This window comes from Medicago sativa, chromosome 7, assembly GCF_051527215.1.
Source record: "Medicago sativa cultivar Bolivia chromosome 7, Bolivia_mono, whole genome shotgun sequence".
NCBI lineage: Eukaryota > Viridiplantae > Streptophyta > Magnoliopsida > Fabales > Fabaceae > Medicago > Medicago sativa.
Genome location: NC_140755.1, coordinates 103,534,353 through 103,549,088, shown reverse-complemented (window position 1 = coordinate 103,549,088; position 14,736 = coordinate 103,534,353). Strand labels below are relative to the sequence as shown.

Genomic DNA, 14,736 nt, shown 5'->3' with positions numbered 1-14,736 from the left:
TTGGACACAACAAAAATGACTCAATTATTATATATGCAATTACTTTTGCACTGCCAAGAGAGATTGATAATAAAGATAGTGTTCATCCCTCATCCATCCACTACTAAGACATCAAGATCAAGTACTATTTAGGGAGCTGTAACTTTTAAAGCTCCAATCCAACTTATACATATAAATCACAAATTAACAAGCAGATCAACTTTTTCAAAGATAGAAAAAACTTGCAGCAATATTAAAATCATATATAGCTTGCTATGTGTTTTTGGAATCCAAGGCTAAAACAGTGCTGAGATTCATTGGATACATATAATCGGTTGTGCCTGACAAAATCTGTTGAACAATCAAGCTGTTAGCCTTTTCAGATGGATGGAATGCATCCCAAAATGCATATTCGTCACGGTTAGGGCATAAATTAGAGAGTGGTGTGCATAGCCCAAGTCCATTGTAGGGTCCTTGACCACAACATGCTACCTGTGATGTAACAAATCCTGCATAACCAGTACTTTTTTTATAAGAAGGTAATATTACCATAAATCTAATAGTTATGCTGCCATTATTAAATTACTCTATATATCATATGAATATGATTAGTGTAGTTACCATATGCTTGGGGATTATTGACGAAGTCAAGGGCCATCTGCCTTGTGTTGGCTCCCATGAATACATTTGAACCAATTTCATTGTTGAGTTGTTGGATTATTTGAATAAGTTGTGGATTGAACAAAGCTGCTGCACGTTGTAGCTCAACTGAGCATCCCCCATTTGTGCCTCGTTGGGCTAATTCTGCTGGAACACAACCAATTGGACCAGTTCCTGTCACTATCACCCTACGTGCTCCAAGATCGTATAGTCTCTGATATTATACATCACAATATTTCAAAATTTAAATGTTATTATTATAAGGGTCCTGTTAACCGGTGCCCTCCAAAAAAGGAAATTTTGAATGAAAAACAACACTTTTTTGATTTTTGAGAAAATTAATTACACAGTTTCCGATACAAAAACTACTATATTTACTTCCTTAACCAGTGCCTTATTATAATTCCAACATATCAATCAACACTCTAGCTAGCTACTTCATATAAAAAAAAAAAAAAACTATAGTTACTTCCATTGAAGTGCATCTTAATAAACTTTGTTTATTGTGGTTCGTCGTGATTCTATCATATCTACCATGATAACAAACATACACTACACTGACATTACATATAAAATGCCTCATTTATTGGGAAATGTGGAAATTCATCCTACTTCAAAAAAATGTGACATTTTGGTGCACAAATAGAGAAGGGTACTTGGGTATTTTTCTTAGATTATTAAAAAAGGTATGATATGAAAGAAAAATAACACTTCTTTATCATAAAACAAAACAAAACGGAGAAGAAAAAAAAGCAATTAATCTACAGACAAGGGGACCTACTTGAGTTACCAAATTATTTATGGTAATTGACGAATGTCTAATGTGCACAAATAAATTAGGCGTACACACCAAACACACATATATTTCCTACCATTAGATCAATATCCAATGATGGAAAAAATGTTGTGCATGATGCAAAATTTGCAATATTGGTCTGTAAATTGTTACTTTTTGCCTAAAAAAAATTTGTTACTTACTTTTTGACGGCCATGATTGATACTACCAACCAATTAAATGTGCATTTTATATAATTTGACCTTGAAATAAATCAAACCAAATAATGGATCACATGCTAGGAAAAAGACGTATAATAAAGGAAGAAAGTGATGGAATGATTAAAGAGAGTAATTTACCCTCAAAATCTTCTTATACTCAGATATTATATATCTGACATAATCCGGTAAATTGTATTGGCGTGATCTTGCAGAGAATGGCACCAAGTAATAGTTATTCACAAAATCATTGCCTCCAAGAGTGATGAGTACTAATGCTCCATTCACTAAGCTCTGAGTTTGTTCAGGTCCAATGAGACCACTCACTCTCTGCTGGTATTGTTGAAAATACTCCAATTGCCTAAATATTCTAATTATGTTTATCTGCAATTATTTGTAACAATGTCAATTAAAATTAATCAACCTTAAATTAAAATGTAATACATTTGACATATTTAATGTATGTTTGAATTGGACCGGTGAGTTTGACAAAATCACAATGTCAATTTAAAAATATACTAAGACCAGAATTTCACTTACAAATTGGATTCCGGTATCATTGAGAATTCCAATGCCAGCAGAAGCAAAATTGGCACCAACAAGCAATCTTTCCCCGTTAAGTTCAGGGCTTAAATAAGGCAAAGTTGGTTCTGCCCCAAGTGCTTGACCTGCAAAATCATTGCATAAAATAAAAAACTATATAAGTTTAATGTTAATCACATTATTACGGGGGATATAAATTAACCTTGCATGGTTACTAAGTGAGGGAGTTAAGACGTGTGAGAAGTAGGTCGAAGATTCGATCTTCACTCTCAACATAGAAATAACAATACTAACATTTTTCATTTAAAATAAAAGAAAACACGTTATTATTTGCGAGAAATAGAACGAGAGAGAAATGAAAGATTATCTTAACTGATAAAGTCAGGAATGTTGTAGCCATTAGAGAAACGTCCGGTGGGTCTACGAGTTGGATAATCAATGCCATAAGGAGGAGCATCAGCTCGAGCAGTAGTTGCTAAGTAATTGTTGTTACCATTATCAACAAGAGAATCACCAAACACAAAGAAAGCACGTTGTGCCACTGTGCTTTTGAAACAACTTCCCAATGCCACCATCAATATGATCACTACATTGATGTAATAAGACTGCAAAACCATAGTGGCAGACATGGATTTAATTTAACTTAAAATTAGATATGAAGAGAAAAATTAGCAATGTATATGAAGACTGTAAGTAGAGGAATGAGGAAAGGGTGCTATATATATAGTGTGTCAGAGATATTATATGTATTGATTTTGGAAAATAATACTGATGATGAATGGCCCACACAGCAAAAGGTAGTACACAGGTAGTTGTTGCATTTTATTCAGGAAAATAAAATTTAAGGTGTGGACTGTCATGCATACATTACATATATAGTAAGATGCATGTTAAAGTACCCTCTTTTGCACTCTCTAGTATTACTTTACCGACGAATGAGGAAGAATAAATATAACTGGCAATCTTCCTTCATTCCATTCTTCTGCTGCATGGGACATTTTACCAGTCAAATTAGATCACACATGTACCCTTGTTGCCATTTCAAGTACGTTTGTATATAGTGTTTTAAAACATCACTTTATGGCTATATTTTTTAAATTTTGTACACGACCAGTTAGGAATCTCATATGATCTTAAGTTAGGAATCTCATAACTGATCTTAAGTTTTAAATGTTGGAATCTCATATTTAGGATTCAAGTACTCTGGAATAAACAATTTAATAAAAAATGACAAAAAATAACATAGAGTGATAAAACAACTTCGGCAATCCATCCAAGATGATGTTTTTGTCCTTCATATGACACTTTTATTAGAGCTATATAGTTCACCTCCTCACAACGCTTATGTTTATACATCTTGCTACGTCTCATGGCAAAGTAAAATATTCATGTTAAGGTCCGTCATCCTAACAACCAGGTCCCTCTGAATTTCTTATATAAACCCTTATAAATTGGGCAATTTCTTTAAATTTTTTATTATTTGCTTGCAATTTCTTATGTAAACCCCTATAAATGTATTGCAATTTTTTTTTCGCCCGGGCTTTATAAAAATCCTGGCTCCGCCACTGCTAACAACCGACTTAAAATGTTAAATCTTTTCAACTTATAATTTAAAAATTTCAAGTGCATATATGCACTAGGGTACAATTCTACAAAGCTACAAATTATAACTTCATTATAATGTACATCCAATCCATTCACACCGCAAAGAAAACACAGACCATAAGTGGCAAAGGACCACCCACGCAAAAATAGTCCACCTTAGAATATTTTGAATGTAAACAAATAATAAATAGCAATTTATGTTTACTAAACATTTTTGTTTTCTGATAATTAGTAATATCAAGCCAAAAAACTAAATAGAGATTGAGTTACAAGTGCCATGCAAATCAACAGATAACTCTATGACTTTTACTCAAGAGGCCAAGAGAAAGCCTAAGAACAAACCACTTGAAACTACGACTCATAAGTATCAAAACTCTGGCCTCTAAAAAAAATGAGAACTCTATGATACCTAATGTGAGACGGATGTAGTACATTTCAACAAAATTTATATATTTCATTATGATTTATTAAATGGGCTCCGAAAAAATAAAAAAATAGAAAGTGCTTCGATGGTCACCATTCTCTTTAAACCTCCAAATTTTGTAGTGCACAATAAGAATGTGTAGTGAAGCAATTACAGTTGTGGATGGTCTTGGTGAATAATGAAGTTGTCATAGTCCTTCGATCATTTTTTGTGTAAGTCCTCCTATCATCATTGCTATAATTGTTACTCCTTCATTTTCCTGACAACCGTTAAATTTGCACACACAAAAGTTGCCCCGCGAAAAAAGTACTGTACTAGTATCATTTTAACTGTAATTTTAATTAACTTTTTGTTTATTTGTACTCTCTAATTAATATCATGTTTACCATTTATAGGTTATATGAAAAGTATTTATGTATAAACTTATTCAATAAAAATGGTAAAATAAGATCAAATTATTTTTATATAAATTAGAAGTTGTTTTTGTAAGTTTATATATATATATGAACACGACATAACTTATTTCTATAAACTTTTTCAAACAATGTCATATGCATTCATGTGTGTAGACACCTTCAAATAAATCAATTCAAACAAACTATTTTCTTGCTTGGGGTGGCCTTTGTCTATTTTTTATATGCACATATCCAATATAAAAAAAAAAAGTTAGAGAAATGATATTTGTATAACCCTTGAGACAACTTTGGTGACAACTATCTCTCTCATACTCATATTATGTTTTTACTTTCTCTCTCTCTATTATCTTAATTTCCGGGTCAATACTTACATTTCTTTATAAATTTATGGTTATCTCAAAAATTATCACAGTAATAATTGTTCAAATATCACACTTCAAAAGTTAAACGGTTATTGAGGATAGAGACAAACATAGTGACATCAAGAACACTTTATGAATATGTTCAATTGATGATACCGTTCTAAAACAAATGCAACTTATTATAAGATAAATAAATATGTCTTCCATTTATATACACTTTTATCACAAATGTATAACTCTCGAGATCTAGTAGAGACGTATAGAAAGACACAAGCATGACTAGGCAGTAACAGGGGTCAATTCTTGGTTGGATCCAAAGAAAATTGAGTGGTGATTATATTTATAAGGACCACATTATTATTATATCATATGGGCAATGTAATATATATGATCGCAAAGTAAAAGCAATAGTATGAGCTGTATAGACTTTATAATACCAACTACTCTTACACCTAATATCCTTGACATCACATAATTCAGCTGGAGAAATGGTTCAACCAACACTACCCTTCACCACAACCAAATGTTAATAATTTGATATTTTATTGACCCCTTCTTCTTAGATTCTTCAATTCAACCAACTTTTGAGGCTATTTAATTGATTCCAAGCAAATTAAGTCGTAAACTTCAATTAAAACTAGCTGTTTCCTCCTCACTCTAGCTAGTAAGAAACAACAAGGTTGATACAATTCACATGGCAATCACTGCACAATGTAACATGACCTGATATAAATCATTGCTGAAAAAATAAATAACATTAATTCTTTGGTTTTATTTCATGATGATGGATCATGGTCAAAATTGTAATTAGATTAATTTACTCCGTATAGCGCATTTGGAGGCAGAGTTAATGTCACAAAAGTTTGATGAGTTTATAGACTTGGTCCCTTAGATATTTATTTCACCAATATTGTTCTTAGCTACCAAGCTTCTATTGTTGGATCACCCTTTAATGCATTTTTGGGGGGTTTAATTTGGATGTACATTGTGCTTGTAGACATGAATGTACATTGTGCTTCCATTCCATGTTAGTAGTAAAGTAGGAATTATGTTAATTTTTAGAATTTGAACATTAAACTCGTTCTTAAAACTCCTTCAATGTTTCTCAATTTAGCAATAGAGTTATCTGTGTGGAAGTTACATGTACTCACTTTTAGTGTGTTGAGACTTGAAACTGACCTAGATGCATGCCTACCTTTTAGAAACTTTCCAGAAATGGTGGAGATCTCTGTTTAGTGTTTTTTGAGAGGACCAATTTTTTATCATGTTATAATGTGCAAGACTAAATCTCTACATTAGTATATGTTGCACTAGTTTTTCAAATGGAGTTTTGCTGATCATTATGGTCCTACTCAACTTTAGAGGTTAGTCTTTGCAGTTGCACGCAGAAAATATATGATTCACGAAAACATATATAAAATAATTTGACACATAAAAATATTGCAAATGAAACACTTATAATGTGATGGCAAGTGTATTATTTCTCCTAAAATAAGCGTCACTTTAAATTTGGAAAGTGGTATCAATTACTCATCTTGTAATGAGTTTTTGACAATTTCACACAGATTAAAAACAATGTATAAATGAATGAGAGAAAATAATACTTTTACTACATTATCGTTTATCATGTATTGGTATAATCATTACCACCATATATGCATAGAAGAATATAATTACTTGAGAATGATGAAATTAATCTTAGTTAAAGTTAGAATTGGAAAACAAGTAATTAATATTCCCTTGAAAATCAAAATCATAATCAAAATCAAAATGTCATACATTTTAGAACATTTTTTATGAGCAATATTATATCTCTAGAAAAATAACATCAAGAATTATTCAAGAATAAAGAGCAGCCAATCACGATGCACTATTTGCCACAATTCAAGGAGATGTGGCTGAAAAATAGTAAATGAACAAATAAATCATGCAATTAAAACTTGTAAGTTGTGTCTTTAAGAATTCTTGATGCTATTTTTTTAGAGAAATAACATTTTCCTTTTTTTATATATAAACGAGTCGCTCATTGTGGGGACGGGGGAGTGTACTTTTTCAATTGTAGTATCTACTAGCAATTTTTTGTAGAAGTGCTTTTTTGAAGTTTTTTTTATAGACGTGTCATCTAATTAATACTAAATTCAATATTAATATCTTTCATTTTGTATTTATGATATCAATTTAATAATTTCTAAAAAAATAAAACAACATAAAATATAAATACAAAAAATACAACTAAAAATGCGGATAAATGGACACTACAATAGTATTATTTTTTTATCAAGTCTTTCTATTAGTATTTAACAAGGGAAAATAAAGAGAAATGTTAATTTGTGCCCTTAAAACACGAGTTGATGAGTCAAAAATGGAAATAATTTGTTGTAATCAATGCATTTGAATTTAAGTTTTTTACTTTTAATTAATTAAGTGCACAAAATTTAAGAGAATGTTTCTACTTTTGAATTGCTTAATATGTGCCCAAGCTAGCATACCCTAGAATAAAAGTTTCATTTGTACATATTTCTTGTGTAAAATGGTGAAATACGTCTATAATTGTGGGGTTGAGGCGGTATTATTTTTCAACACAGCCTTCCTTGTCGTGTCACTCTCATTGTTGTGAATCCTTCTTTAATAACGTGTGTATCTTGTTGCTAGCTCGTAAAGATATCCCAACACATTAATTCACAAAGTTTATGTAAACAACTTCACAATCAGTGTGTTCAAAATAATTTGAAAGTGAGATTTAATTACTTTGTTGATCTGTAATAACAATAGTTTGTAATTATATCTCTGAACTTGACAATAATTTAGAAATTACAATCTTTTTGAATAATTTATAATCAGGTTCATAATTGGTGACAAGTTGATCAGCTACAGATTAGTTAAAAAGTCATGAATCTAATTATAAATTATTTGAGACTTTAAGGCTCAAATTGTAAACTATTGACAATGACAAAATTATGGACTAAGTTGCATTTTTTAGTTCAATGGCATATTGAAAACTTGAACAATTCAAGAATCGATGGAATAAACATGCCGGCTCAAACATAAGGCCGTCCAATCATCGAAACCCTTATCCATAGCTCAACTTCATTTTAATGTTCGGTTTAGAACTCTTAATGTCTTAGGTTGGTCCAAGAGTAGTAAATAAACATATAAGTAATACTACTAAAAAGAACTTCTATCTATCAATATGCTGATCACAAAAGAAATGTTGCACTTGGATTCAATCAAAGGAAGACATTTTATTACTGGCAAAAAGACCAACGACAATTTGAGTGGGCAAACCAGTACTTAAGAACTTGGCATGACAAACCACTAGCTATGGAATACAAAAGATTAATGGATAAATTAAAGGGACACAGATAAAGAAAATACACACATAAACTAACAAAAAAACATTAACCAAATGTCTTGGATGGATGGAAGGAAGGATGATCAAGTCCTGGAATCTATGGCCATGATAGTGCTGAGATTCATGGGGTACATGTACTGAGCACTGCCCCTAAGGATTTGGTTGACTATGATTTTGTTAGCCTTTTCAGATGGATGGAATGCATCCCAAAATGCATTAAGGTCTCTGTTTGGGCACAAGTTTGAGGCTGGTGTACAAAGCCCAAGTCCATTGTATGGCCCTTGTCCACAGCATGCTACCTTTGATGTTGCAAATCCTGTCAAGCCCAATTCAATAGTTGGTTAAATTTGTTGGTCAAAGTCAAACAGAACGTTTATGAATCTCATCAAACATATGTCCTACTAAACATGAGACATAGCAAACTCATCTATGCATTTTTATGGCATAAATACAAAGCATCAACCTAACAAACAGGAGTGTGAATCTTCTCCATTTCTGAAGAGAAACTGATAGTTACATTGCTGATATTTGAGTGTATTAAAATTTAATATGACTGATAATAGTATTCTTAAAAATGTGTCTATATATACCAATGCTAAATTTATTTATTTTCCGAAAAAGTATATAATAATTTTGAATATGGCAGTACATACCATAAGCTTGAGGGTTGGTAATGTAATCCATGTGCATTCTATATGCATCAGCAGCAACGAAGATGTCAGAGCCAATCTCTTGGTTTAGTGATCCGATCATGTCAACAAGTTGAGGATTGTATAAGGATGCAGCTCTCTCAAGTTCGACGCTACACTGACCATTTGGACCTCCTCTCATAGCTAATTCTGCTGGTGCACACCCCATTGGTCCTGTTCCCGTTACAAGAACCCTACGAGCTCCCAAATCATAAAGCCTCTGCATATGTTATGCAATATAGAGAAATAATTTAATTTAGGAAAATTCTATGGTGAAGTCGTGAGAATGACTTTTCTGGTGAAGTTAATACTATAACATAAAAAATTTAGTAAGTAACACCCCACTGTTTGTACAATGGCATCAAAAGTTCAATCCTCATAGCATCATCAATTTATTAGATTAACAAGACTACACTTAATCTAATTTTATCCTACCTTGTTTTAAGCGTAACACCCCACAAAGTGTAACACTTAAGACTATCACATAATATTATCAACTCTGTTTGCATGTTAAATATTCCAACGATAAAATAGTATCTGTAAGTCCAAGATGTTGCAAACATTACTAGATGGATTACTATTGATTATTAACCAGTAATCAACAATTTAAAAATGAATCAAATATTAAGATCAAAATTAATTTTTTCAAAAAAGTCAACTGCACCATAGAAGCTCCCAATAATTTACTACCTCCGTCCCAATTTAATTGACACAATTTTGTTTTTCACACATATTAAGAAAAATGTACATATAAATAAAGGGGAAAGTGAAATATATTGTATTGGGAATGATAAAAGTAGTATTATTTAGTGTTATATTGTATTGGGAATGATGAAAATTGTATTGAAAATTGAAATGGGTCAGTTATTTTAGGACACTTTTTTTTAGAAAATGGATCAGTTATTCCGGGACGGAGGGAGTAATAGTTTAGTACTAGTTTAATTCATGGACGATAACATTGACCAGACTTTATTAAAGTCAGAAACTGCATTAAATAATACTAGACATGTTTTTTTAATGATAATACTATACATGTTTGAAAGTGACACACAAATTAAGTTGTTAATTATCCCTCACCAACTAACACATTTTGCACAAACACATTCACTCCTCTACTAACAGCCATTATTAAACATGCAACCACGTCCATATTAATTATTAAATATCCTTAAACTATAATCTCAAACTTTTGGCAATTGGTTATGTGACAGAGAACATAAGTGAAATTTAAATATAGTGATAACTGGATTGGTACAAAATGAAGAATAATATACCCTGAGAACTTTGCGGTACTCGGAAATGAGATAACGAACATAATCTGGGAGAGAAAATTGACGAGATCTTGCTGAAAAAGGAACCAAATAATAGTTGTTGACAAAATCATTGCCACCAAGAGTGATGAGTACGAGTGCTCTGTTGACTAGGTTTCTTGCTCCCTCTGAACCAATGTGTGCACTTACTCTTTTCTGATACAATTCAAATAGCCTTAGCTGCTTGTAGATTCTAATGATATGGATCTGCCAAACCAACCAATCATCATACATGTTAATATTAATATGTTACTACTACCAATTTAGCATAAACTTTTTTATTATAGTCACCATTAATTTGGTGACATTAATGTTTTAACAATTTGAATTACTACTAATAGTTTAATGTTACACTTACAAATTGGAATCCGGTATCATTGAGAATTCCAATTCCAGCGGATGCAAAGTTGGCACCAATTAGAAGCTTCTCTCCAACTAGTAGTGGGCTCAAGTATGGAAGTGTAGGCTCTAACCCAAGCTCCAAACCTGTAATTATACAAATATTAGAAACAAGTATGATTAGTCAAAATATGTTGAATTATATTAAAATATATACTAGAAAAATAAATTAGCAACAAAAAATAGTGATTGGAAAAAATTAAATTTTCTCGCTAATTCTCTCGTCACTAAATTTGGTGACTAATTTAGAGAAATATTTTATGTTTTCTCTTTCTAAATTTTCCTAGCTGATAGTGTTTTTTTTTAGTAGCAATGGTAAACTCGATCTTACTGATTAGGTCAGGGATATTGTAGCCATTAGAGAAACGCCCAGTAGGTCTATGACTTGGATAATCAATGCCATATGGATAATTGTCAGCTCGGGCCGTGGTAGCAAGAAAGTCATTGTTACCACTGTCCACTAAAGAATCTCCAAAAACAAAGAAAGCTCTTGGTTGAGCATAAGCACAACCAACCAAGCTTATCATTACACAAAAAGCAATCACCAAAGAAGTAGCCATTGCAATGCAAAACAATTGAGAGGATTGAGAAGTGTTACTAATTTGTATGTGATGTCTCAATTTGATGAGTCGTGGTTTGTATGGAACATGCAAATGAGAAGGGTATATATAAGGTTGAATTGACACATTCTCTAAATAACACTCATTAATGTTATTTTCTACCACCTCCCAGTGATTTAAAGCAAACCGCCGAATCAAGAAAATTCAAGTGCCTCACATAATTGCTCAATGATCATTGGTCTTAAATTAGATATAGAATTGAAGTGAAAATATCCATCTAACTTCAAGTACATGTAATTTCTAGCCGCCAATGTAGCCAGAGTTTAAAATGACTGTAAGTCAGAATTATTCTTCATCATAACTACGGACAAACATGGACATTTATTTTTACTACCACTTCTTGACAATACTTGCTTAACTGGTACATATACACTGACTGAATTAATGTAATTTATCAAAGTTAGCAGATTTTTGTTTTGACAAGGTATCAAAGTTACCATGATGAAATAATGCAACTAGCTAGGTACATTAAGAAGTATTGTACATGACGTCATTATTTTTATGGGTCTTGCTAATTTGTGCGGGCGCATTATCATTAGGAAATATATATAATTTAAATTCATATATGAATAACGTAAAGTACAATATTTCTTTTTTGAATTCAATTCGCAAAAGGCAACTAGTTCCATTATGAAATGATTAGGTTATGTTTGAACTGGTGGTATAGGATGTAATGAAATAGAATTGATGTTATATATTCTTTATACTATACTATTAATACAAACATACCCTAATTCAGTGTACCTCAAAAAGATTAAGGTGTAATTTTTTGAATTTTTATTTCCTCTGTAACTGTTATATAGTACTGTCTTACTTCTTACCATTAATGTGAGAACGAGAGAGTAGATAAACATAAGTGTAGATCCAAAAACAGTTGACGTCAATGTGTGTTGATGTATACAAAAATAGCTAGGAGGGCTGTTATTATATGTACATTTGAGGCAAATAGAATGGTAGAGTTATGTTCTGCCGGCTCTGTTGTCAAGCCACTTCTACAACTTTATTTGTTACGATTTCGTTTTTATAGCATCACTATACTGTCATTGCATGATACTTAAATATATTATGCTATTTATAATTGTTCTCAGAATCTTATTAAATTATCCATAATTTTTTCGTAATTGGTAATAATAAATATTTTTTTTTGTCGGAGTGGCTAGAATTCACTTTTTAAAGTAAACAAGGGTGTTTGGGATTCGAACTCTGGCCCATACATATAATGAAGTGTTGTCTGTGCCAACTGACTTATGCTAATGCGGTTGGTAATAATAAATACTCTTATTAAAAGATAAAATGATCATAAATTGAAAAAATAATCTTCTCAAAAGATAAAATAATACCACAAATTTAATCTTTTTTTTTTTAAGGAATCTTAATACTAACTTTTTCCGTCAAAAAATACTACTGCTTAATTTTTTTAATCTCTTTAACTTTTTTGGTAACCAAGTTATTAGTATGAAGTCCCCTAAAAAAAAATTATTACCATACACATTTAACAGGGTCTTTTCTCAAAATTAAATGACTCAAACTCGATACATTGCTAAAAAAAATTGAGTCATTTGATCACTTAGTTAATGTTTGAAATTTAGATATAGATGTCTAAATCATAAATAAAATTTCAGTCATAATCAATCTAATTTCAAATGTTTCTACAAGAAAATCTAATTTCAAATGCATCACTATCGGATGGTATTAATCAATATCGTCAATGATAATAATGAAATGAACTTTTTTTAGAAATTCAAAAAACATTGATACGTTGATTATGAGATATTGATTGAAACTTCCAACCATATGGTCTAAATTAAGTCTAACATCTCCATGACATATATGCATAAAGTTTAAGCACGACAATTAAGTCATGATATAGAAAGATCAGCAGAGAACTAAAATAACAAAGAAATAACATGTAACCCGAAAATAAACAGGTTTCTCTTGTATGGACAGGATTGTTTGTGTTCCTCATTAATGTCTGATAATCAAGTTTTTCTGTTAAACTATAAACAATGTCACTCTCAAAAATTGGTTGATTTAGAATAAGTAACAAAAAATCGATTGGGTCCATATTAGTCCCTTTTGAGCTAAACATGATTTAAAGAAATAACGAGGTGTTTTTTCCCTAAACAATAATTCAATTAGGTGGTGGGGACGACGAGCAGACAGATATATATTGTGCATGTGTTCAACATAAATACCATGGTATTCGTCACAGCTACCCTCCTCCAGTGTCACTAATTGGTGTAGTCATTTGTTGGCAGTTGGCACTGTTACATAAAAACGATATTCGTGTTCGCTCTATATCTTTGCAGATATCCGATAGATGGAATATATTTGCCGGGTTATGAGGTATCTACGTGTATCATGTATTTTTCAAAAAAGAAAAATGCTTTTTGTAAAATATTATTTTGTAATTATATAGATTTTCTTTCCTGTCATTTTACAGCAGAAAAGAGTATTGATGCATATAATTATTTCTTTCTCGTCCATAATTACAATTGCATATTTTACTTATATCTAGGGACAATCAGAGTAATACATTATACACTCACTTTGAAAAAAATTATTGATCAAACAATAAACACAAAATTGGGTCAAAGTTTCTTTTAGGTTGAGTTTTTTTAAGTATTTTATTTTAGTAATTTTACTAATTTGCTAATGAATATGATACATGTGCTTACAAATATCACAAGGTGTGTGTCTCTCTATCCATTAAAAGATGTGTACTCAAAATTTCGTTTTTTTTATTCATAGGTTTCCGTTAAGATTTCCGTCTCGTGAGCGTAGCAGATTTTATATATGAATATATTCCTAAAAAAAAATATGAATATATTACCCACGTATCGATAACTAATGGTGGCAATCAAAAAAAATTTTTTTTTGAAGAAACTAAAATGAAATATATTAACACAACCAAATGGCATTCCTAGCACAAGGTGTACTAAGGAAGTAATACCAATAAACAGACAATGTCTACACAATAATTACATACCACCCAAGAGCAAAGAAAAGCAATCAAAATATTTATTTTATAATATCCACATAAACTTGCAGTATATTTTTTCCGTTCAATTATTTCTATGGTTGTCTATCGAGTCACTTATTAACCGTCATGAATCGCTAAGCCCTTTGATTAGGGTGCTTATTGATTTTTCCTTGTTTTACTTTTGAATTCTTTTGTGGCTAAACCGCTTAGCCATTTGATATGCTCGCTTATCTTTTGTCCATTTTCCAATTTTATTGATTTCTTTAGCTCCAATTCTTCAAGTGCTACCCACCCATGAGTGTTAAGTCTCTTTAACCCATAATCACAAGGAAATATGTAAAAGTACATATGTAATAAAAACCTAAATTCTAAATATGTACATTCAATTGGAAAATACCCCA

At 31.3% G+C, this 14,736-nt stretch overlaps 2 protein-coding genes across 2 annotated transcripts; both read right to left on the bottom strand.

Annotated features, from left to right (window-relative positions):
* Nucleotides 1–2,866, bottom strand: LOC146911606 (GDSL esterase/lipase At5g33370-like). The gene is made up of 5 exons (XM_085725868.1): nt 2,549–2,866; nt 2,173–2,300; nt 1,774–2,016; nt 601–853; nt 1–488 (listed from the first exon to the last, which is right to left on the bottom strand). Exons 1-5 carry the CDS (start codon nt 2,802–2,804, stop codon nt 253–255), a joined length of 1,116 nt encoding a protein of 371 aa, XP_085581994.1. The 5' UTR covers nt 2,805–2,866; the 3' UTR covers nt 1–252.
* A 5,338-nt stretch (nt 2,867–8,204) lies between these two features.
* On the bottom strand, nt 8,205–11,370 carry LOC146911605 (GDSL esterase/lipase LTL1-like). Its single transcript, XM_085725865.1, has 5 exons — nt 11,064–11,370; nt 10,692–10,819; nt 10,298–10,540; nt 8,988–9,243; nt 8,205–8,650 (listed from the first exon to the last, which is right to left on the bottom strand). The coding sequence occupies exons 1-5, from the start codon at nt 11,290–11,292 to the stop codon at nt 8,418–8,420; spliced, it is 1,089 nt and encodes a 362-aa protein (XP_085581991.1). The 5' UTR covers nt 11,293–11,370; the 3' UTR covers nt 8,205–8,417.
* Nucleotides 11,371–14,736: the final 3,366 nt, after the last annotated feature.